The following is a 23,813-nucleotide window of genomic DNA, read 5'->3' as shown; positions in this document are numbered from 1 at the left end:
ACTCTGGCCTCAAACATGCTGGAGTTACATGTAGTTCAGAATTATTTCTTTTCTTTTATGTCTAATATGTAGTTATTTTGTCCTTATAACTTAAAATCACAATGTGTACAGCTTATTATTATTGTAGAAATTAATGAATTTTTAAACATCTTCTAAAAATACCTGCATCTTATTCTAATAAACAAGGAAGCAAAAGATCGCATGGAGGCCCTCCCAGACCATAGGTAACGCTGAGGGAACATGCTTTTCCCAATGTGTTGGCTGTTTCCCTGAGGCCCAAGTGAGGATCCTCAGACTTCAGTTCACACCAGGCTTGTCTCCAGGAAAGCTGCTGTTTGTTGACTTGATCCTAAAACCCTTCATGGGGTGGGGATATAGATATCAGTGGTAGAGTTTTTACCATGTACAAAAAGCCCTGAGTCCCAGCATCACAAAAAGAAAAGGAAAAAGAAATCTCTGGTTAAGGATACAGAACGGTTTCCTCAAGAGAAACCTGCTCCGCTCACAGCAGATAAGGAATAAATAATGCTGTCCCTTTAACTCAGGGAAATCTCCTGTGGTACTTTCCACACAATGACCAATGAAGCAGAAGATTCCTCTGCTGCTGGTGTCAGAGTCAAGGAGAGTTTCCAGCTCCTTCAAGCTGTGCACTTCCTGAGCTCAGAGCCAGCTGGCCTAGCTGTTAGAAAAACAAGCCTTACTGGCTATATTAAGCTGGTGTGACTTCCTTTGCCATCCTGGGACCCATCTTGGTTACCATTCGCAATACTTCACCCTAGCCTGAGGATTAACAGCCTCCTCTGTGAGGGTGGAATTGGAAATAAACCAACCTCATGGGTCCCCTGGGACAAATATAGGCAAGTCTCTAGGGGCCATGTTGGCAAGAAGGCCTCTCACAGAATCAGTGTGGTGATTGGAAACAGCGTAGCTACAGGTGTGACTCTCTTTAAGAAATCAGGACTTCTTGGGTGTGAGGGACATTTGGCTGGGACATCTGTCATCCAGTTGATCATCATGGTTGATTTAGCTGGTCTGGCTGTTGAGGAGGGAACTCACTGGCCCATGTGTTTCTTCCAAAGCTGCACGATTGGATAAGGAAGATGACCTTCTCCAATAGAGGGCTGTCGTTTGGTCAGGAGTATAGAGGTAGTTGTGCTTCCGTACTAGAATCTCCAAAGGGCTCTAGGAAATCAGAACCTCTTTCCCCATAAGAGAAGATGAGGCCTGGCCAGTCACTAGGGCTTGTTCCCCGTCACCCTTCATTCTTCACAAGCCATATCTTCACTCCTGCCATCTTTGTTTACCTCACAGAACCTAGGTGGGGGTCTATTTACTGGCCCTACTTTAGAGAAGATAAAACCAAGGCACAAAGCAATACCATGAGTTACCCAGGGCCTCACATCAAGGGAAAATATCTTGACTGACAGATTGTCAAGAATCCCTCCCCATTCACTCCCAACTTCATTCTCCCTCTTCCTTTGGTCTCAGGGGAGAAGATGAACATGGTAGATTCTAGCGTACATGGAACTTATGTCTCTTGGGGAGACAGTGATGAAATGATCACACAACGACTTATGACCAGTGGTCTGAAATAAATGCTAGGAGAACCATGGTGCATGCGTGCATGTGTGTGTGTGTGTGTGTGGTTTCTGAGATTGAGTTTCACACTGTAGCTCTAGGTGGCTTAGAACTAGAACTCACTATGTATCTCAGACTGCCTTTAAACTAGTAGCAATCCCTCTGCCTCAGCCTGGTGAGTGTTGTGATGACAGGCATGAACCTCACCACTCAGCTTGAATTAAAAATCTTTAAGAGAACTTGATGAGGAATACCTGTGTTGCCTGGAGAGATCTTGCTGCTGAAACATCAGAGCTTGAGCCCGAAGGCAGAGGGGCGTAAGGGAGAACTTGGAGTTTGGAGAAAATTTTGTTTGAGAAGTGGGCTAAGAACCCATATTTTTTTTTTGACAAAAAAAAAAAAAAGACATCACCACCAACAACAAACCCTCTGACTCAGGCCATGTCCAACTTCTTAGGCTCAGTAAAGAGTGGGGTCTCTACCAAGACAATAATAGGAAGTCTGTGGGCAGAAACAACTCTTTCGATAGAATGAAAATAACCCTAACATTAGGTAAAAGCTTAAATGATAGGTCCAACTTGGCCACCTGAACAGTAGGCATTGCACAGATCCTGGTCTGAAACTTCATTCCCTAACTCATGCCAGGGGTGAGGTGAATTGGTTCTGCTGTCCTGTGCCACATTTCTAGAACAGATAATGAGCTTAGTGAGGTCACCAATCTTGCAAATGTTGCTTTCTCTGTTCGTCTTGGGAGCAGGGCGCTAGAGACCAGTGATAGGCCATCATAAGCTTTTGCTTTCCTGAGCAAGGTGGTCTCTGACTTAGAGGCAATGTGGAGGGAGAACTTTGTCATGCCGTGATATCACAATGGGTTCTATCTTTCTCTCCGTTAGGGTCAGAAGGGAGACAGTGGAATTATGGGCCCACCAGGCAAGCCTGGGCCTTCTGGTCAACCTGGCCGTCAAGGTCCTCCAGGGCCCCCAGGCCCCCCATCTGCAGGTAAGACTTGATCAGCTTCACTTGATCTACACAGTGGCGCTCCCAACTATGTCTTCCAGAGAAGCCACAAGGAGATGCCAACAGAGCTCTGCTTTGTATCTCTTACTCAAAACCACCAGAGTCTCCTTTGCATATCTTCCTAATTTCTCACTGGACTTTGTTTTAACATTATGGAGACCACACAGAGGAAGTAGAGAGAGGGTAAATGACATTGGTGATGTCATTTATACTTTCAGTGAAAAGGGTACCTAATTCATTAAGTGCAATCGTTTTCACATGTTTCGTGGCTCCAAACATTATCTTAAACCCAGAAGGCATTACAGATTTTTCTGTCTTATACAGTGTGGTGAAAGATTGTTTAATTGCATTGGGTATATTGGGTATATTGGAAGAAACTGTTAAAAAGAAATTAAGAGTCAATCTGAAGATGGAATAGGTATGTTTCTACCTTGTTTTACACATTTAATTTGGTTAGCTAAATCCTTTATTTTAGTCCCTTGTCAGCTCAATGTAAGGCCTTTTAAAGCACCTCATCTGAATAAAGATGACATTCCTAGGTCCATCTTCAGCTATACAAAAGGAATCACAACTGCAATTACATCTTTTTTTCTTAATAAATAGAGATATTTTAAAATTCCACAATGCCTTTCTTCTACTGTATTTATAGGAACATGTTTACCAGCGCATAGTGAGGTTGTCATGGAATGCCCTGCTCTGTTAGGTCCCTTAAACCAAAGGAAAGTTGACTCTGAGACTCCATCTTGTTAAGACATCATGAAGAATCAGTCTTACTCAAAACTCTTGAGTTTTTCTCTTTCCTACCTTTCTAACTGCCACAAAAAGGTTAGGTAAAGAGCCAAATGGTGCCGGTGCACGTCTTTAATCCCAGCACTAGGGAGGCAGAGGCAGGCGGATCTCTGTGAGTTTGAGGCCAGTCTGGTCTACAGTGTGAGTTCCATGACACAGCCAGGGCTGTTATACTGAAACCCTGTGAAAGAAAGAAGCAAAATCAAAAGCAATTAGGTGAGGATCTTGGTAAACTATGTCAGGAACCACTGGGGAAGGGTCCTTCCTCTTTGGCCTATTCCTTCCCCACCTCTTATTTAGTTAGTTGTCCGTGGACACCTGGGGACCATTGTCTCAAGCTGTGCTTGGACAACACAGCATCTCAAGACAGGGACTCCTTGGAGCCAGGAGATACCAATCAGGGACTGACAGCATGACGGAAGCCTGGTTTTGCCGATGGGAAGGATTTATTGGGCCTTAGAATGTTTAGAGCTAAAACCCTGAGGATTCTGGAGACGAGCTGGTGAGGTGCATGCATATGAAGGTGAACGGCAAACTAAGACTTTACTGGTCCCATTGTGCTTGTGTGTATTTGCAAACATGGCTCCATCAGACCTCAGGTTCCTTCCTGGGCCAGGGACTGTGAGCAGGTTCTCAAAAAGCCATGTTTGTACAGTCAGCTGAGAATTGTAACCCAGAGATTTAGCAACCAGCAGTTTTGTTTTCCCTCCCTGGCCTCCAGTTCCTTCTCTCCTGGGTTGCGGGGTGGGGGTGGTATGCCCATCTCCCTCTCTACCACTGCATCCTCTCCCAGAGGGATGCTCTGTTCTTCCTTGTGTGGCTCTTACCATTGGTGGCACTGGTGACTTCCTTCTCTCTCCCTCTTTTCTTTCCTTCCTTCCTTCTTCCTTTCTCCCTTTCCTTTTTATCCCATTAGTGTGTGTGTGTGTGTGTGTGTGTGTGCCACAGTATGTAGAAATCAAAGGACAACTTATTGATCGGTTCTTTCCTTTACCTTGTGGGTTCTGAGGATCAAACTCAGGTCATCAGGCTTGGTAAGTGCCTGAGTACTCCCCCAACCCCATCTCTCTGTATCTGTCGCTCTTCCCCTCCTTTCTTCTTTTCTTTCTTCTTTATTTTTTGAGACAGGGCTCATATTGTCATATGGTCTAGGCTGGCTATTAACTCACTATGTAACTGAGGATGACCTTAAACTCCTGGTCTTTCTTCTACTTCCCAAGTGCTAGGATTACAGACATGTGCCACTGAGTCAGATCAAATGATATGGCCACTGTGGTGTGTGTGTGTGTGTGTGTGTGTGTGTGTTACTCAGTGTTGAGCACAGGCCAGGGCTTCATATACAAACTCTCTAACACTAAGCTATACTCCCAGCTGACTCACCTTTGACAGATGCGGTTCACCTTCCTCATGGATGCCAACCACCTTGAAAGCTGAGTCAGCATCACATCCCTCATGGCATCTGGTGGATGGAACCACTGAGGGACTGGTCCCTACAGAGACTAACTCTGTCCCTGCTGGGCTACCCCTGCAGTCTCGCAGGACTGTAGGCCCTCTCTGCGGACTGATGCTCCCTCCCTAGTCCTTCCTCTCAAATGACTTCCTTTCTGAGGAGCTACCCAGAAGAAGGGTAAAGAGGACACACCCCTTCTTTGTGAAAGTCTAGGGGGCAGGGTGTGTGCTAGGGGTTTAGAAGAGACATCTCTGTGCCTAACTTGGATAATAATACAGAGATGGAGCAGGGCCCTGGAGTGACTCCCCACATTTTAATCTGATAAAGCCCCAAACTTGCCAGGTGTTGTGATGTAGCCCGGTATCCCTTTAAGAGTATGGGAAGTTCTAAGGCTGACCTGGAAAAACAAAACAAAACAAAACAAAACAACAAAAACAGATCAAACAAAAAGTCACAAAGCAACTCTAGAAGAAACTGTGCCCTCTGCCCTTTCCCCAAATCCTCCTCTTTCAGGAGAACACAAGTTAATGTGTGTTCTGCTCAGTGCTCTATCCCAAGCCTTCCTCTTACGTCTAAGAACCTTGGACTTCCTCAAGACCACAGAGCTCGCTGGTGGTCCAGATTCCATCGGTGGCTCTGGAAACCCCACACAGCCCTTTAGTGTCCTTCTGGTTCCTCTGCCTTCTCATGCTCTCCTCTTGACCAGCTTCCCACAGGCAGCTCGTGGGAGAGATGGAGGGCGAGGTCCTCTGACAAAAAGGCATGGCAGCAAGGCTGGGGTGTAGTAAGAATTTAGGAGTTTTGGTTTCTTTGAAAAAACACAGAAATATGGGAACATGTTTTCATTTTAATCCAAGGTGTGGGATGTGGGGCTGCTTCAGATTTTCCCCAGCAGCTGACTGTGATTTGTCTTGTGCTCTAGCAGGGGCATGGTTTTGCCAGCTGCAGATAGTTTGTGTGATTGCATGGTGTTTGGAATTCTGGGAACTTTTCAAAGGGTCTATAAATGCTAGAGCTCTGCTAGGTTGCAGTGTGTTAAGTAGTCGTGTATAAATAAGAAGAAATCAGATATCCAGACAGCAAAGATCATTCTTGCTCCACGGAACTCGATGCCCCATATCAGCAGGAAGCAGTCTAACAATAATGTCGCCCCCTTTCCAACCCCTAACTTTATTCAGGGATCTCTTTCCTTTCCTCTCTGTCCTTTTTCCTCTTTTATCTAGGATTAGGGGGTTGAAAGGGTGGAAGAAAAGGGGTGGCAAAGGGTGGAAGAAAGAACCCACAAAGCAGCAAAGACAGCTACACGGGGGTAAAGAAGTTCAGGCTGTGCCCTTCAGAGCACCATGGCAGGAAGCAGGCAGGAAGCTGGCAGGATGTCGGATATCCTCCGACACCTGGGAGGAAGCGGAAGCAGTGAGACCTGCAGTGGTGGCAGCAGGCTCCCTGCCACAGCCTGCTGGGAGGCCACCTCAGGTCTGCCTCAGCACCGTGGAGCCAGCTGGTGTTGGCGAGGGTAGGAACATTTTAATTACTCAGGTTACAGGGGAAGGGGGATGGGAGTGAGGAAGGAATACAGACAAAAATCTAAGATGTAATTTGCAATAATACGATTGTAAATTTGAACAGTTCTTTCCTGTATTCAGACAGGATATGAATGAATCAACATGGTACCTGGGAACACCCATATTCTTGGGTCTGTCATCTGAATGGGGCAGAGTTATTCAAATATCAGTCACACCATTAATTAGCTGAATATCTGAAGAGCCGTGGCTCTTTCTGGGGCTATGGTTCTGGCGGAGCTCTGAGGTAACAGAACATTCCAGAAGGCTGCTCTGATGCCTCTCTCAAGTTCCTCCTTGTCTCTTTGGAGTCTCTGAAAATATCAAAACCCAAGGCTATACTTTCCCCACAGAATTCTTTTTTTAAAAAAAGATTTATTTATTGTTATGTGTAAATACACTGTACCTATCTTCAGGCACACCAGAAGAGGATGTTAAATCTCATTACAGATGGTTGTGAGTCACCATGTGGTTGCTGGGATTTGAACTCAGGACCTTCGGAAGAGCAGACAGTGCTCTTAACTGCTGAGCCATCTCTCCAGCCCTTCCCACAAAATTCTATTCCTATTCTTTGTTAGAACTGTATCTTGATGTGATGTTGGACCAGCTTGTGAGCCAGCTAAGGAAGACTTGAAGTAGGCGGGGTGGGTCTTCCATCAGGTCCCTCTACTGTGTGGCATTTTCCCAACGGTCCTGACCAGATGTCACACCCTGGGTTCACTTTATTTGCTGCCCTTCTAGGGTCTACGGACTCTGTTCCCCGTTCCTGGCTGCCCCAGCTGAACTGCCTAAGCCAGGGCAGGTTGGTTCCTGATGGTCCCTACTGTTCCCGGGGTTCCTGATGAAGGGGCAGCAATCGCTCTGTCTACCCAGCCCCTTCTCTCTCTTTGTCCTATCAAATGGATGCAGTTTCAGTATCTTTTTGTTAGACAGATGCAACTTCCACAAAGACCTTTGCTCTCTAACTGGTTACTCAATCACTGAACAGATACTCTGTTTCCAACATGTGTCAAGCGGTGGCCCGCCCTTGTCAAACTTCCCCTGTGGCAATGGAATAATCTCGGGATGTGTAGTCTTATAAGCAGAGGGAAAATACATAGAAGAACAGACAGAGGTGGATGTGACAGAGTGGGAGGATCTGGGCAGCCTTCTCTGAGCAGGTGATGTTTGAACCGAGGACAGAAGAAACCTAAGAGACCCTTGGAGAAGGGAGGATGGATGCTAAGGAAGATGATTTGATGGGGGGGGGGGGGGGCGGGATATCCTATATAAATACCATTTCCCTAGTGGTTTTCCATCATGGTTCACAATGGAAACATCTTAAAACCTTTTTAAATTATGGATAGCCAAGGGCTGGGAGTATAGCTCAGTGTGTACAAAGGCACTGGGTTCCATCAATAGCACTGATAAAAAGATCTACAGATGTCTGGAGGTCTGTATGGAATCAATGTGGGTGCGGCTCAAGCATCAAGGCCCTTAAAAGTCAAGGTGAAGAGGCCGGCTATGACGACTTAGGCCTGGGATTCCAGGACTTGGGAGACAGATGGGAGAATTGCTGCCAATTAGAGGCCAGCTTGGGCTACTGAGTAAGACTGCTTCAGAAAAACACTGTATAAAAAAAAAGAAAGTCAAGGCAAAACTGGGTATAGTGGTACATGCCTGAAGTTCCAGCCACCTTGGAGGCTGAGGCAGGAGGATGGTTTAAATCCAAGAATTCAAGGCCAGGTTAGGCAATTTAGTCAGACTTCATATCAAAAAAATGAATGATGGTTATAGGTCAAAGTGAAGCCAGGTGGTGGTGCACACCTTTTACCCCAGCACTCAGGAAGTGGATCACTGAGTTCGAGGCCAGCCTGGTCTACAAAGTGAATTCCAGGACAGTAAGAGCTACACAGAGAAACCCTGTCTTGGGGCAGGGGTGGGGAGAGTTAACATGAGAACCACAGACCAGGACATTGCTACAGAGTGAATTTCCTAACCACACTTTTCCTGGATGCATCTTGACTTTTCTTAGTACTCAGATGGAGATGGGGCTGAGGGGAGAAAATGGTCTATTTTCTCCCAGGAGAAATTAAAGAAACACACACTCAGAAATTCCTCTGTAAATATATAAGAAACTTAAAAGACAGTGCCTGTTGGACTGGCGGGATGGCTCAGCGGGCAAAGGCACTCGTTGCCACACCGGCTGACCTGAGTTCCGTCCACAGGTCCTGTATGGTGGGAGTGGAGACCTAACTCCCACAACTCTTTCTCTGACCCCCATCCACGTGCCCTGGTGTGTACAACTTCCCTCCTCCCCCCAAATAAATAGCAATCTTTAAAAAAAAAAATACAATAAGAGTTTTCCGTCCACTGCATATCCATCTAGAGGACGACCTGTTTAAATAATGGTCACAAACAAGGCATGTCCTTCGACGAGGAAATCTAGAGCTAATGAACAGATGATCTATTCGCTTGGTTCAGCCTCTAGGTGCTGCTCTCAGGGCTGGAGGGCCCACAAACCCCTCCCTCATCTTTCTTACAGGAATTAGGGGAGGCCCCATTCCTCGCTGATTGGTTCTCCCTTATATAGGCCACTTCATGGCTGGGAGCCTCTGGCTCTGCCTCTACTGCCTCGAGCTCTCAGCTTCTCTTCCCTACACAGGTTGCTCGTATCACCTGACCTGCTTGGCTCTAGTTACACAACAGTGTGTTGCTTCCTAGGACAACTTGTAATGGGACTCAAAGGGGAAAGAGGATTTCCAGGACCTCCAGGAAGATGCCTTTGCGGACCCCCTGTGAATGTGAATAACCCCTCCCACGGGGACTCCATGTATGGGCGTGGCTCCCCTCGGGTTCCTGCGGTAAGGCTCTTCAGGGCGTGGTCTGGGTGGGTGGTGCGGATGCTCTCAACCCAATCCAGGGCCTTCATGATGTACTTTGGGAAAATTCAGTTTCTTTTGTTACAGTGGCTACCCACTCACTATGGGAAATTGCAAAGTGGGGACGAAATCAAAGGAAAACAGGCAAACTGTTACTTTGGATGTGAGGTCATTAAGGGACGTTCTCCACACTCTTTATTTTCAAGCCTGACTTTGATGCGGTTGAGATTATATTGTCCGAAAGAGTTGTGCCTGGGCTGAGAAGGTAGCTCAGTGGTTGAGTGATTGCCCGTGTGCTCTGAGTTCAACACACAGTACCGGATGTCAGGGTCATCACTGTGTGTGATCACTGTTGAAGAGTCATCTCCAGACAAATCGCTTACCTATGTCCGTCGCATCATCGTCTAAGCCTCGGTAGCCTGATTTAAAAGACATTTAATGTGTTGAGTCAAGGTGAATGACTGTGGTTCAAACTCAGACATTCTGCACTGGCGCGACATTCCTCCCGGAGAAGCAAGAGTCAGTTCCTCTGGCTTTCCCTGTCCGGCAGGGAGGCTTTCCTGGACCCTGACCACTGTGTTCTCTGGCAGATTTTTGTGGTCAACAACCAGGAGGAGCTTGAGAAGCTGAACACTCAGAATGCCATTGCCTTTCGAAGAGATCAGCGCTCTTTGTACTTCAAAGATAGCCTTGGCTGGCTCCCCATCCAGGTACACTGAGGCTGGACCCTTGGGCTGTGATCCCCCGTCCTTAGTCAGGAAGAGAGATGCTCCTGCTGGAAAGGGAGGAAAGCTAGACAGCCTTCATCTTCTGAGCAGCCCTCCCCAGCCCCATGCCCAGACAGGAGCTCACCTCGAGCCAGATTCCCTTTGGAAAGATGATCTCTCTCATCCCCCTCCCCAGAGGAAGATGGGATGCCTCCCAGACCCAGAACATCTGCTCCAGGGCCAGAGACTCTCCGACCCTGTGGCTGCCTAGGCATGCCACCATGTTAATGCTTTTGTGTTCCTTTGGCCAGCTCACCCCTTTCTACCCTGTGGGGTACACAGTAAAGCAGCATGGCACCTGTGGGGATGGGGTTCTGCAGCCCGGGGAGGAGTGTGATGATGGTAATCCTGACGTGAGTGACAGCTGCATAGGTGAGTGTGCCCGGCCTGGGAGGCCTGGCGGGGTGGGGGGAGTCAGCCCTGGCTACTAGCTGTGATGGTTTTAGGCAAAGGCAAGGGACAATATACAGGGGGCGGAGGGTGGGATCCCTGGCCACATGATATTTCTTATTCCATCCATGCATGTCAACAGGAGAGGTGTTCAGGGTCATGTCTCCAGAGAGGCCTTCCTTGCCCTTGGCCCCCTTTCTTCCAAGCCTGACTTCTTGACAAACCCATAACGCAAGCTCAAGAGGAGAAAGTAATAGCCCCCACTTTGTACACTAGGGAGAAAGGCAGAAGGAGAAGCCAAGTTTGAATCAGAACTCCTTTTCTAATGGACAAGCCCTGTCAGCTGTCACTGGAGCAGTGGGTCGGCCCACACCGCCTTCAGACTCTTGGACAGTGCTAGGACCTGGCTCTGGAGGATTTGCAATGATTTGGGGGTTTTGTTGTTTGGTGTTTGAGTTTTTTACATAAGGGCAGGAGGTGAGATGGAAGTCGTTTTCAGAGTTGGGACAGAGTTCAACAGCTGGCTGTGGTTGCCACCCAGCTCGTGAAAGAGGTGGCAGGTCATTTCCAGCTGAGCCTGACTCTCTTGACTGTAAGAGAGGTTTTATATAACAATGGTTCCTGTCTCCAGAGATCCCTGCAGCTGATGTATAAAGAGGTTGTTTCAATGTGAAAGGTAGGGTTGACAGGCAGGGGGAGATTGTTACTCTCTCAGTGTAGTTGCACCACACCTCTGACAACTTTTGGATGACCATCTATGGGGTACTGGCTTTTCTGAGGACTCCTTCCATAGGAGCCATCATAATCAAAAGAAAGTAGTGGGGTCTCCTTGCCCTTTAAAAATGAAGGTGTTTCAGGTGTTGTAGCACCTACCTATAATGCCAGCATTTGGAAAGCTGAGGCTGAATGATCACCATAAATCAAAGGCCAGTATGCAGTACATAATTAGACCCTGTGTAGTAGGTGTGAGGGTAGGTAGGCAGATGGGTGGGTGGATGGATGGATGGATGGATGGATGGATGGGTGGGTGAGTGGATGGATGGATGGATGGATGGGTGGGTGGATGGATGGGGTGGATGGGTGGTTAGATGGATGGATGGATGGATGGATGGATGGATGGATGGATGGATGGATGGATGGGTGGATGGGTGGATGGATGGATAGATAAAATGATGGATGGGTGGATGGATGGATGGATGGATGAATGGATGGATGGATGGATGGATGGATGGATGGATAGGTGGGTGGGTGGATGGGGTGGATGGGTGGTTAGATGGATGGATGGATGGATGGATGGATGGATGGATGGATGGGTGGGTGGATGGGTGGTTAGATGGATGGATGGATGGATGGATGGATGGATGGGTGGATGGATGGATAGATAAAATGATGGATGGGTGGATGGATAGATGGATGGATGGATGGATGGATGGATGAATGGATGGATGGATGGGTAGATGGGTGGTTAGATGGATGGATGGATGGATGGGTGGATAGATGGATAGATAAAATGATGGATGGGTGGATGGATAGATGGATGGATGGATGGATGGATGGATGGATAGAGTCCTATTCCTTGTAGGAAAGCACAGGTCTTATGGAGGTAGCATGGTCCCTCAGGAGTCGAGGCCGAGCCTAGTGGTAGCTTGCTTCCCCAGAGCTCTGTGCTGACAGAGGCTTCACCACACTCTTTCACTGGGGGCTGCTGCTCCAGTCTCCTAAGCCTTACCTTAGCAATGCTCCACAGTGGTTTTGTGAAGGGAAGGCAGTGCCACCATCTTGGTTTTACAGATGACATGAAGGTTCTTGTTCCCGGTAGGCTTGTCATATAGAATCTTCATCTCACTGTTCTTACTTCAGGGTATGTCAGTGTGACACTTAGTCTTGGGTGAGCTTGAGGCCTTACAGAAGTTGGTTCTGAAGTGGGTGCGATGTTCTTGGGACTCCTCTGGGCCGCACTGAACTCACTAGGTAGGCAAGCCTGATCCATCCTGCCCCTTCTCAGAGCTGTACTTTGTGTCCCTCTAGACTGTCATCGGGCCTACTGTGGAGACGGTTACCGGCACCGGGGCGTGGAGGACTGTGATGGCTCTGACTTTGGCTACCTGACATGCGAGACCTATCTCCCTGGGTAGGGAGGACTCCTTCACTTACAGCAGCTCCCCTCCCCTGCTTTTCTTTACAGATTTTTTTCAGGACCCTTTGTGTTCCTGGTTCTTTGTAAACACTGAGGTAAGGTAGAGAGTCCAGTCTCCCCTAGTTACCACAGTGCCCGAGAGGCCTTGGTCAGGCAGTCTGGCCACCAGTGGGATGCTGGGCCAGGGCAGAGCAGCAGTCTCCAGGTCTGCTGGCCACAGTGGTGACTGGGTTGTGGCCTTGGAGGACAAGGCAAGATGGCAGCAAGCAGCATAAGGGTGTTCCCATCTGTCTACCCAGCAAATTCCCAGAGCACACTATCCACTCCACAAGTGTAGATAAGATCAGACCAGAATTAATATGGAACTTTAGGGTCTTAAGATAGAGCTCAGAAAAGCTGCGCATGCTGGAGCACACATTTGATCCCAGCACTTAGGAAGCAGAGACAGGCAGATCTCTTAGTTCTAGGACTGCACAGAGAAACCCTGTCTCTAACAAACAAACAAACAAAAAAGGATATAGATCAGTAAGCCAAGGTCCCGTCCTAAGGAAAAGGAGGCCAACAGGATGACTCAGTGACCTGAGTCCAATCCTCAGAGCCCATGTATATGGAAGGCAAGATCTGACTCTACAAAGCTGACCTCTGACTTGCACATATACACCACAGCACACTCCTACCCCCCACACACATACACACATAAACCACATACATAATACATACATATAAACTCACAGTGAGAGAGACAGACAAAGACACATACACATAATCTTTTAAAAGGAAAAGGAAAAATATCTAATCTTGCTAGTTCGTGGTCCCTCCAAGAAATTATTCCCTTCAAGGACCCCTCTAGCTGCCTCAGAGGATCCCCAGTGAGTGATCAAATGTGTTAGTGTCCTGGCTTCTACAATGGCATCTTCCAAGCTACCTAAAGACCCCAACTCCCTGCCCAGACATAACCTTCCAGTCAGAATGCTCTAGATGATACTGTATTCACCTGAGCCCAACGCAACCAGCTGTATGGTGCTCTAGGGGGCCATTTACCTGCTGACTATAAAAGTAACGCTTATTCGCCTGATGTTATTGTCTCTGAGGCTTACTGCCTCCGTCTGCTAACCTGGGCCTAGTTCTGGAAGCTTCTAGCCTCCATACAATATAATCTAGGCATAAAATGTTTTCAGCCTCTGAGATTTGTGGCTGAATAAGCTCACCCCTTCTAGTTCTTTCTGAACTCTGGTTGGCTGGTCAACTCAGCTATTCTGGCTCAAAACTTCTCTCATGGCCTCTCCTGAATGTCTCTGCTTGGCCTCACATTAACTCTAGCAATTTGTTCTAATCTTCTGGCTCCCTCTCATCCTCTGGTTCATTCTGTCCTCACCTGTGCCTAGCTTGCTCTCCCTTCACTCTGTCTCTGTAAAACTCTCCTGGCAAAACTGCCTTCCTCTTCTTCCTCCTCTTCCTCCTCTTCCTCCTCCTTCTCCTCCTCCTCCTTCCTCTTCTCTCTCTCTCTCTCTCTCTCTCTCCCCCCCCACTGCTCTCTTAAGTAGCTTCCCCTTCTTCTCTCTGTTCTTGTGAGAGTTGGGAGTATCCTATCTCTGACTCATTTTTTTTTTTTTTGTCAAATCTTCCTCTGATTTGTCACTTTGTCTGCCACTCAATTAGACACTCATCATTTTCAAACATGGGTGTTTCCTTCTACAAATTTACCTTCATTGTTTGGGATTAAAGGTGTACACTAAGGGTCTGTATTCGGCCAGAGGGATTAAAGGTGTATGCTTAGGGCTAAGCCACACCACATCAAGAAACAGGTTTTTCCAGTAAACAACACAATCTCAGGGGTTCACGTTGTGATCAAATATCCTGCAGCAGCTGAACTTTTAGCTCTCTTAGTCTCTCATGAGTCCAATATCCTCAGCTTTGGCTTTTATCACTTTTTGTTACTTACCTTCGAGCAGGCCTTCAGCAGGCCAGGAAGTAGACATCACCTTTCTCACAGTTACCTCTGTCAGGTAATGCTGTCTGAACTAATGGATCTACCACCTACTGGATCTACCCAGACTGAGCTGTTTAATGGCTCTGTAAAGTCCTGTAGTGAGTGTCCTCTAACATGGAGCTAACAGCTGACTAGAACCTGGGGCTTATTCACTATCTCACCAGAGCTGTTACTTTGATCTCTAGAAAGTGTCAGAGACTGTTGTGACTGTATATGAGTAAGATATGTTTAAGGATCATCATTTGGATCTGCAGATGTGTAGACTACACTGTCCAACAGAGCAGCCCCTATTCCATGTAGCTACTTAATTTTAAAATCATTACAATTTTTAAATTCAGTTCTTCAGTCACACTAGCCAAAATTCAAGGGCTCATGGGCTATACTGGGCCAATGCTGTCCCTTTTTTTTTTTTTTTTTTTTTTTTGAGACAGGGTTTCTCTGTGTAGCCCTGGCTGTCCTAGAACTCACTCTGTAGCCCAGGCTGGCCTCAAACTCAGAAATCCGCCTGCCTCTCTGCCTCCCAAGTGCTGGGATTAAAGGTGTGTGCCACCACCATCTGGCTAATGCTGTCCCTTACAGACTCATAAATAGAGGACATTTGCATTAGTAGGACTTGATCTCATAAACACCATGAGACACCCTTAGGCCTTTAGAAAGGGGTGGGTGTCTCCTAGAGGATGTGGTCACACCAGGGCTAACCATTCCTCCCACCTTAGACCCTCTGCTCAAGCTTAAAGTGGAAAACTCCAGAGATCCACACCCCAAATAACAAAGACTTCCTAGCCTTTGGCCCTCGTGAGGGTTGTGGTAGTCCAATGCAGTTGGATCATTTTTTGGAGTGTGCTTTTCCCTGCCCACTATGATGTGTGCAGTCCCTGCCCTGAGCAGTGTCTTTGCCTCCCGCAGATCATACGGAAACCTCCGGTGCACCCAGTACTGTTCCATTGACTCCACACCCTGCCGCTACTTCACGTGAGAGGCTGCAGAAACAGGTGGGCCGCAGCCCACAGAACTGATGGCTGTTTCTCTACCCTTCACATCAAGCTGGTCTTGCCCTCTCCTGGGACAGTGCCTGTTGACCTTCATGTGACAAATCAAGGATAAATTCTTGCTGCTACGACATGCTTTTGACTCAGTATGACTGGAAGAGTTTTGGACCACTGAATCCTGTCTTAATTAAAAGAACCAGAAACTTTCTGTATGCCCACCCTGGAAACTGTTCCCCCTCCAATTGGCTAAACAGCTGGCTGTCATGCCTTATCTCTTCTGGAAAGATGCTGGCTCAGGTCATGGATTTGGCTTAGCACTGTTAAGCACACAGGTACCTCCAGGGCCTGGTGTGGTGTGTTCTGGTCTCGTCCAGGTTTAGGGGTGCTCACGCACAGCCTGCTGCACCTCCAAGCACAGCAGTTCTGACCCAAGGTGGCCAACTGTTGGGGCTCTCAAGATTTAAGAACCACAAAACAGGAGGTGAGCATATTCTCTTGGTGCAGCTCCGGGCTTCAAACCTACTGAGGGACCCCTCGACTGGCCAGAGCCTGGATCAACTTCATGTTGATCAGTCAGAGGTACCGAGGAAGCCACAAGGTCCAAGCTTAGTCCCAAGAAGAGGGCGGAAGACTGAGCTAAGTCACTTGCCATGTGACCCCTACCAGAACAGAAATCTTCCTCCTCTTGAAGGTTCTCCAAGGGAGCCATCCTGACCTTTTGGTTCTCTCTGCACCGTGGCCTCTGTCTCGACAGTGCTCTTCACAACTGTGGACTGTGTGGGAGACTCACCCCACACACCCCCCCCAGGACATGTGCGGATGTTTCCTCATGCTGGCTTCCCTGGTTTGGAGCTCCACAGCTGAGTCCTTTTTGGCTGCAAGGAAGGACCCTGTGACCCTCTACCATGCACATCTTGCACACCCCCTGTCCCCTCATTGTGTGCTCAACCTCTTCCTTTTTCCTGGGATTCTTTTTCCTATATCCTGCATATCTGAGAACTACTTTTACCATAGTTCCTGAATGGGGTTTGACTCTATTTTGGGAAAACATTGCTTTTTGTCCTCTTCCCCAATATACACACCTGCCTGGACACTACATAGGCTGCTTGTGGGCTGTTCAAAGCTCCTGTGTCAGCCTAAGTCTTGGGAACTCAGCAGGTGGTACCTTCTCACCCAGCAAGTCAGAGCTGTGAACTGTAGTACCTGAGAGAAATCAGCCTGAGGCTGTCTTCACCGGCAGGCGGCCATGCTGTTTACTGTTCTGGGGCTTCTGGGTGGGCAAACAAGGAATAAAGGTGATTCTTGGCTGTGACCCACTCTCCCTTGGGTGCTGTAGAGACTGCTTACTGATCCTGGATAGAGTGGAAAGATTGGGTTCAGGTCTACTTCCCAGATTCAGATGTCTGGATTCACAGAGCACTCAGCTTCCTTGAGGATACAGGAGGACGCTGATGTCCACAGGGGTAGTAAGGCTTGCCAGCACAGTCCTGGCTCTAACCCTGCTTGAGGACCTATTTAAGATGGGTGGAGACTCAGTGCTAACTGTAGATCTAACTAAGAAGCATTCTGTCCTGATTCCCACACCTTGGGGAGCAGCACCTGAGGCCTTGGGTCGCCTGACTCTCTTCACAGGCAGCCAAGAGTATGCATATGCCAGGTAAATGTCCCCTGAGGTAATTTTATGGCCAGCATGGAGATGAGGGGCTACAGTGTGGTGAGAACATGGGTGGACACTCCCCAAGTTCATATGTAGTGAAGCACCTCTCTTAGCTTCAGTAGGAAGAGTTAGCCAGAGGGTGAGTAAGACTCGAGGGAGTCTTAACTTACCAGAGACCCTCCTGAGTGGACCATGCGGAGTCGGGAATTGATGCAAAAGGCAAGAGGATTTTTTATTTAATATCCAGCATGCTGGGGCCACCCTGCACATGGAGACAGAATGACCCTCACATGCTGGGCTGCACAGGCTTTTTATACAGTTCTCAGGGCAGCCACCATTAGGCACAATGTGATTGGCCTATGTTACCTTTAAACTACTTGGTTGTTGGGGATGAGGTAGGTAGCCAATGGACTCTGGGCCTCCCCTAGCCACGGGGACTGAGGAATATAATTTAGCCTCTCTCTTCTGGGAGGGGCAAGTGTTTCACGACCTTTCCAAAGTTCCTGAGTTAACCCTTTCAGGTGCACTTTCTTCCAACTCCACCAGTTTGTCTGTGTAGATGCTGCTCTGTAGCTCTTGACAGGGTACTTCTCAGAGATGGCAAGGGATTTCCTCAGATGCTCCTGAGGCTGTCCCATGAGTGGCTGAGATTATGACTAGGTTTTCAGAGATGTGATTAGCAACCAAACGAGGTTATACCAGCCACAGGGTGGTATTTACTGAGTCACAACTGAAGTGACCAGTGGTGGGCAGGCAGAGTTTGGTGCCGGGCCCTGCTTCATTTCTTTGTATCCTCTGTGGGTCTCTTCTGCTAGTGCGAGCTGACTACAGGGTGTCTTCAAGCTCTATCTGCTCCCCAGCAAGACTCAGAGGAAAACAACCATTCACAGGTTCTCAACCTCAAAGCCTCCAGTTAAATCTTGCCTTTAGACTACTTGGCCTGTTTCAGGACCTGGGCCTGTTTTTCAACAGTCAGAAACATGATGTCTACTGAGTCAATCAGTGCTGGCAAAACTCACACTATTACAGCTAGCCTATCTGAGAAGTCTCTAGAGACATAATGGCTGCCTGGCTGACCACTGGGGTGGCGTGGGGTGGGGTAGTGAGGTGGTTCAACAGGTGAAGGCACTTACCACTGAGCTTCATGACCTGAGTCCAATCCCCATAGCCTACATGGACTCTGAGCTCCACATGCACACCACAGCATGTATGTGCCCACATGCTTATACACAGAAGACAAATAACTGTAACTTAAAAATATTTCAAAAGAAGAGCATAGGGGATGAAGGGTTTGTTTTTACTTATAATTATAGGCTACAGTCCATCGTTGTGGGGAGGTCAGGGTAGTGGGAACTTGAAGCATCTGGTCACATCCACAGTCTAGAGCTGATGGAGAAACTGATACGTGTTTGTGTGTGTGTGTGTGTGTGTGTGTGTGTGTGTTCAGCCCACTTCCTCCACTCTTAGTTCAGGCTCACTGCCTAGGGAATGACGCCACCCACAGTGGGCTGGGTCTTCCCACATGGATGAACATAATCTAGACAGTTCCTCAACAACATCCCCACAGATCTAGACAATCTTTCATCAAAACTCTCTCCCAAGATACTTCTAGATTGTGTGGAGTTGACAAAGCTAACTGTCATAGATGCGAACAGGCTTCATCCCAGTGGCTGTCCCTCTGGACCTTCTCTCTTTCCAATAGGACATCAGCCACTTGTATTGTGCATACCCAAGCTCTAGACAAGTTCTGCATGGTCTAGTAAGAGGCTGACTCATGGGGTACCTCAGATGAAGAAAGATGGGGGGGGGGGAGTTTAGTGAGGAGGGATTGGATTCCCATATTTAGATTATTAGTTACTGGCTTGGGTCTAATAAATCACCTATCTAGAGAGCCAGCAGTGGACTTGTGGGTTGTTTTTTTCTCCCTTAAAGCTGGTTGTAAGAGCTGGTTTGGGGACCTGTCTGGACCATAGCTCTTACTGCAAAATAGAAAAGAAAAAGACAATGGTTCTTATATTGCTGCACAATTTCCCTGCTGGTGTGTCCCACCAACAAAAACAAAACAAATAAACCTAAAAACCAAAAACCCACCAAAGTAGGTTCCTTCACTTGCATGGCGACAAAGTACCAGAACAAGGGACAGCTCTTCATGCCAAGACAGAGGAGACAGAATTTGAGGAAAGATGCATGTAAGCTAACTGTAAATTGAATAGTGATGATCTCAGCTCAGAGCACAGCAGGCTACACAAAACAGATTGACATCAGAACCCAAGGCAAAGCAGGTGAGGGCCTGCTTCTTTGGAGACTCCAGAGTTGAGATGTGTATGGAGCATTATGCCTGGAAATCTATCAGGAATTCTGAGGCTGGGAGCTGGGGATGTCAATCTGCAAAGGGCTTGCCAGACAGGCACCAGGACCCGAGTCCTGAGTACAATCTGCAGAATCAATGTTTTAAAAAAATAAAGCTGAGCATGAGGGTATGCACTTGTAATATCATCGCCAAGGAGGCAGATACAGGCAGATCCCTGGGCTCAATGTCCAGCACCAGCCAAGCCTATTTAGTGAGTCCCAGGGTAGTGAGAGAACCTGTCTCTAGAAAAGGAGGAGGAGGAAGAAGAGAAGGAGGAGGAGGAGGAAGAGGAGGAGGAGAGAAGGAGGAGGAGGAGGAGGAGGAGGAGAGAAGGAGGAGGAGGAGGAGGAAAAAGAAGAGGAGGAGGAGGAGAAGAAGGAGGAGGAGGAGAAGGAGAAGGAGGAGGAGGAGAAGGAGGAGGAGGAGGAGAGAAGGAGGAGGAGGAGGAGGAGGGAAAAGAAGAGGAGGAGGAGGAGGAGGAGGAGGAGGAGAAGGAGAAGGAGGAGGAGGAGGAGGAGGAGGAGGAGGAGGAGGAGGAGGAGGAGGAGGAGGAGAAGGAGAAGGAGAAGGAGAAGGAGAAGGAGAAGGAGAAGGAGAAGGAGAAGGAGAAGGAGAAGGAGAAGGAGAAGGAGAAGGAGAAGGAGAAGGAGAAGGAGAAGGAGAAGGAGAAGGAGAAGAAGAAGAAGAAGAAGAAGAAGAAGAAGAAGAAGAAGAAGAAGAAGAAGAAGAGAAGAAAAATACCAGAGGTTGTCCTCTAACATGCACACACATGTACCTGCAGACATACATATATGTAGAGAGAAGGAGGGAAATAGAACAAGAGAGAAGGGAGTAGGGAGATGGGAGACAGAGGGAGAGGGGAGAGAAAGAAGGGGAAAAGGGAGAAAGAGAGGAAGAGAAAAGAGAAAGAGGAGAGAGGCAATTCTGTTTAGGCTAAAAGTTGAAACTGCTTTTCTATGGCAGCACAACTGACCATGAGGCTCAGTCTCCCAGGCTACAACAGTGGGGTGCTCCGTTCACACTGATGGGCTTTTGAGGCAGGAAGGCTGTGGAGGCTGCAAGCTCAGTCCCGAAGGCTGGCCTCTATAGGAGTGTCAGGTGCTAACAATAACAACGCAAGTCTGGAGATCTCTGAAAAGGCAGATGTCTGGAGAGGAGAGGCCACTTTAAACTGCAGTGACAACAGCCAGCCGGTTGATGTCACTTCCTTTCTTTTTTAAGCTGGCTTTGTGGTGTCTGCTAAGGCAGTCTGGTAAATGGCAGGTGCATAGGTGCCTTTGACTCCTTGGCTAAGGTTTTACACTTTCATTACTTAACTGCCTTTTTGATGGCACAGTGGAGACTTGGCAGGCTTATATTTTAATATTTCCCACTAAATAAACAAGTCATGTCCTTTTTATTTTTTATTTTTTTCACTTATGAACGAGGTCTCACTGTGTTGCCACTGTGCTGGACTACGCTTCTGTGCTCCTGCCAGCATGCCAACTCTCCAGCTATGCTGGACCACAGGGCTCCTGCTGTGCCATCTCTCCAGTGGGGGGTCCCCCCCAAGTTCCTCTCGCTACCTATCAGTGCCCACGCACCTCATGGTCAGCCATCTCAACACCTAATTACCCAGTAGAATCATGACTATTAAAGCTTAATTAACCAATCAGATTTATATATCAATAATATCACAATTTACAAGATGTCAATACAATAATTTCAAATTATTAATGATAAAAACTTTATCTCAAAATTTCTAACCTTGTGAAATCATAGCTACTTATAGCTGGAAAATGCCACGTAGGTGGATGTCAGCAGCCATTTTTCTTCCTCCGCCTATCCTGGGACCTACTCCCACCTCAACTCTTAGCTCTGCCTCCCTTTTCCCTGTCCAATCACAGGCCTCCCTCCCACTGCCCTAATGTGATTGGACAGGGAAAATACTACAATGACTACTTCTATGTACACAGAGGAGAAGGTTTTCTTGTAGATAAAAGGGAGAGCATAGCTAGAGGCAAACACATCTGGAAGAATCCAGAGTGAATGTGGCCAAACTGAGCTGGGCCGGATTGTGGGTGGGGAGAAGAGTGGGGAAGCCACCCACCAATAGCCCCGGCCTTGGCCAAAAGACTGACCAAAAGAGTAAAGGGTAGACCAAAGACTAGGCAACCAAAATGGCTGCATTATATAGGGAAGGGTAGCTGGGGGAAGTTTAGGGTAAGAGGTAGGGTATGCTAAACATACTTGAGGATGCTGGGAGAACCTGGCAGCCAGGTCTGTTTTGATATGTTAGTCAACATAGTCACTTGTCCCAGGTTTGGGGCCTAACACCAACTCCACTGAGCCACAGAGAGAGTGAACCCACATTGCCTTTATCTGAGCGGCTCCCAACTGAGGGTCCACTGAAGAGAAATGGCAGTGGTCCCTCCCCACTTCTCCAAGCCAAATGTGATCCCAAACCTTAATCAATAAATTCCATGATATAACGTGGTTATTGCTTAATCTACTAAACTTTAGGTGGTTTGTTAGGGTAATTGGAATCTGGACTGCCATTGGGGTCTGGGAGGTGTCATAGCTCCTCTTGTCAATTTGATACACCTGGCAAGACAGATCCTCAATTAAGGAATTGGCTTGTGCCAGGTAGTGGTGGTACCCGCCTTTAATCCCAGCACTTGGGAGGCAGAGGCAGGCAGATTTCTGAGTTCGAGGCCAGCCTGGTCTACAGAGTGAGTTCCAGAACAGCCAGGGCTACACAGAGAAACCCTGACTCAAGGGGGGAAAAAAAAAAAAAAGGAATTGGCTCTGTGTCTGTGGGGGTATTTTCTTGATTGCTAGCTAGTGTGAGAGGGCCCAGCCCACTCTAGGTAACGCTACTCCTGCTGGGCCTCATCTATTTAAGAAAGGTAACTGGGGCAGCCAGAGGGAGCAAGCAGTTTTCCTCTGTGATTACTGCTTCAAGCTCCTGCCTTGAGTTCCTATCCTGGCTTCCCCAGGTAATGGACTAAAACCCATAAGCCAAACAATTCTTTTCCTGACTTAAGTTTCTTTTAGAATGGGGACGGGGAGGGGAGCAGCAAACTACAGATCAGGTGTGTGTGTGTGTGTGTGTGTGTGTGCGCGCGAGTGCGTGTAGAAATGGCCAACAAGAGCTGCTCACTTGCATACATTTGGTGCCCTCTGCAGGAACCAGAAATTAGAAACTTTGCTCCTACTGGGATTTCCTGAGAGTCATATACACAAAGGCAGATCCCCACAGGCTTTAGAAACCGATTACCCTCTATTTTCAACCAGAGTGGAGAAATAGGATCTGTAGCCATGGTAGAATGATGCTTTTAACAGTCCTCTCCATGTCTGTACTCTTTCCAAAAGTAGGCTGTAAAAGCTGGTGTTAACCTGTAAGCCCCCCTTGCCCAAGGACAGATAACAAGAATGCCAGGGGATATGGTTCTTTGGAAATAAACAAACCACACGTTTTTGTTCCCATTGATAAGTTTGTACTAGACATGCTTGACTCGCTGTAAACGATGAACGAAAAGAAGAAATAAGAAGGAAAGGACATGACTGCCCCTGGGTATGGTGGAAGAAAAAGTTTATTGCAGATATAAGGGAGAGCATAGCCAGAAGCAGACATATCTGGGAGAGTCCACTGCGGTCGTGGCTCTAAGTGAGGAGATGGGGGAGGGGAAAGAAGAGGGGAGAGAGGGGAATCAGTGCTGCATCCAAGAGGCCCAAAGAGGATGGGTAACCAGAATAATTGGATTATATAGAGAAGGGCAGCTGGGGGGAGGGAAGCCCAGCCCCTGGGCTGGAGAAGGTTAAGGTAGGAGACTAGTAAGCCGTAGCCTGTAACAGGTCAGGACTGGCTAACCCTGGGAACGCCTGGCCGCCAGGTCCACTTTGATATGTTAAATAGGCACACCTCAGCCTTTTATCCTAGGGTTTGAGAGTTAAAAGGCAGGGAGTAAGTCAGGATAAATGCTTGTCCCTGGTTAGACCTAAAGGGAAATATAGTGGCTCTGTTGCCTTTTTATGCCTCTATAAAATACGACTCTTCACCATTTCCTGGGAACCCCAGAGGTCATTAATTAAAGCTCCATTCAAATTTGACTTAAAATTGAGGAACTTGTTGGTACCGAGACCTGCGAGGCCTGTGACGTCATATAGGCGACAATTAGAACTATAGGCCTATTGCCAAGGCAACAACTGTCATGTACCCAGAATTCAATGGCCCACCTTTACCTGTAATTTACGTCATCACCCATATATAACTGGGTAGCGTTTCTCCCCACCTCTC

General features: G+C 47.7%; 1 protein-coding gene across 2 annotated transcripts in view; it reads left to right on the top strand.

The window, feature by feature from the left end:
• Positions 1 to 16,839, top strand: part of Colq (collagen like tail subunit of asymmetric acetylcholinesterase) — a 55,177-nt gene extending 38,338 nt beyond the window's left edge. For both annotated transcript variants that reach the window (XM_052190094.1, XM_052190095.1), the window contains 6 exons: positions 2,472 to 2,577; positions 9,097 to 9,236; positions 9,845 to 9,964; positions 10,273 to 10,393; positions 12,440 to 12,542; positions 15,445 to 16,839. In XM_052190094.1, coding sequence (XP_052046054.1) covers positions 2,472 to 2,577; positions 9,097 to 9,236; positions 9,845 to 9,964; positions 10,273 to 10,393; positions 12,440 to 12,542; positions 15,445 to 15,514 — 660 coding nt within the window. In that variant the 3' untranslated portion in view covers positions 15,515 to 16,839. The remainder of the gene's footprint in view (positions 1 to 2,471; positions 2,578 to 9,096; positions 9,237 to 9,844; positions 9,965 to 10,272; positions 10,394 to 12,439; positions 12,543 to 15,444) is intronic.
• The last annotated feature ends 6,974 nt before the right edge of the window (positions 16,840 to 23,813 follow it).

Source organism: Apodemus sylvaticus, chromosome 8 (genome assembly GCF_947179515.1).
Source record: "Apodemus sylvaticus chromosome 8, mApoSyl1.1, whole genome shotgun sequence".
NCBI classification, from domain to species: domain Eukaryota; kingdom Metazoa; phylum Chordata; class Mammalia; order Rodentia; family Muridae; genus Apodemus; species Apodemus sylvaticus.
The sequence above is the reverse complement of the archived record's forward strand: the minus strand, read 5'-3'. Positions and strand labels throughout refer to the sequence as shown.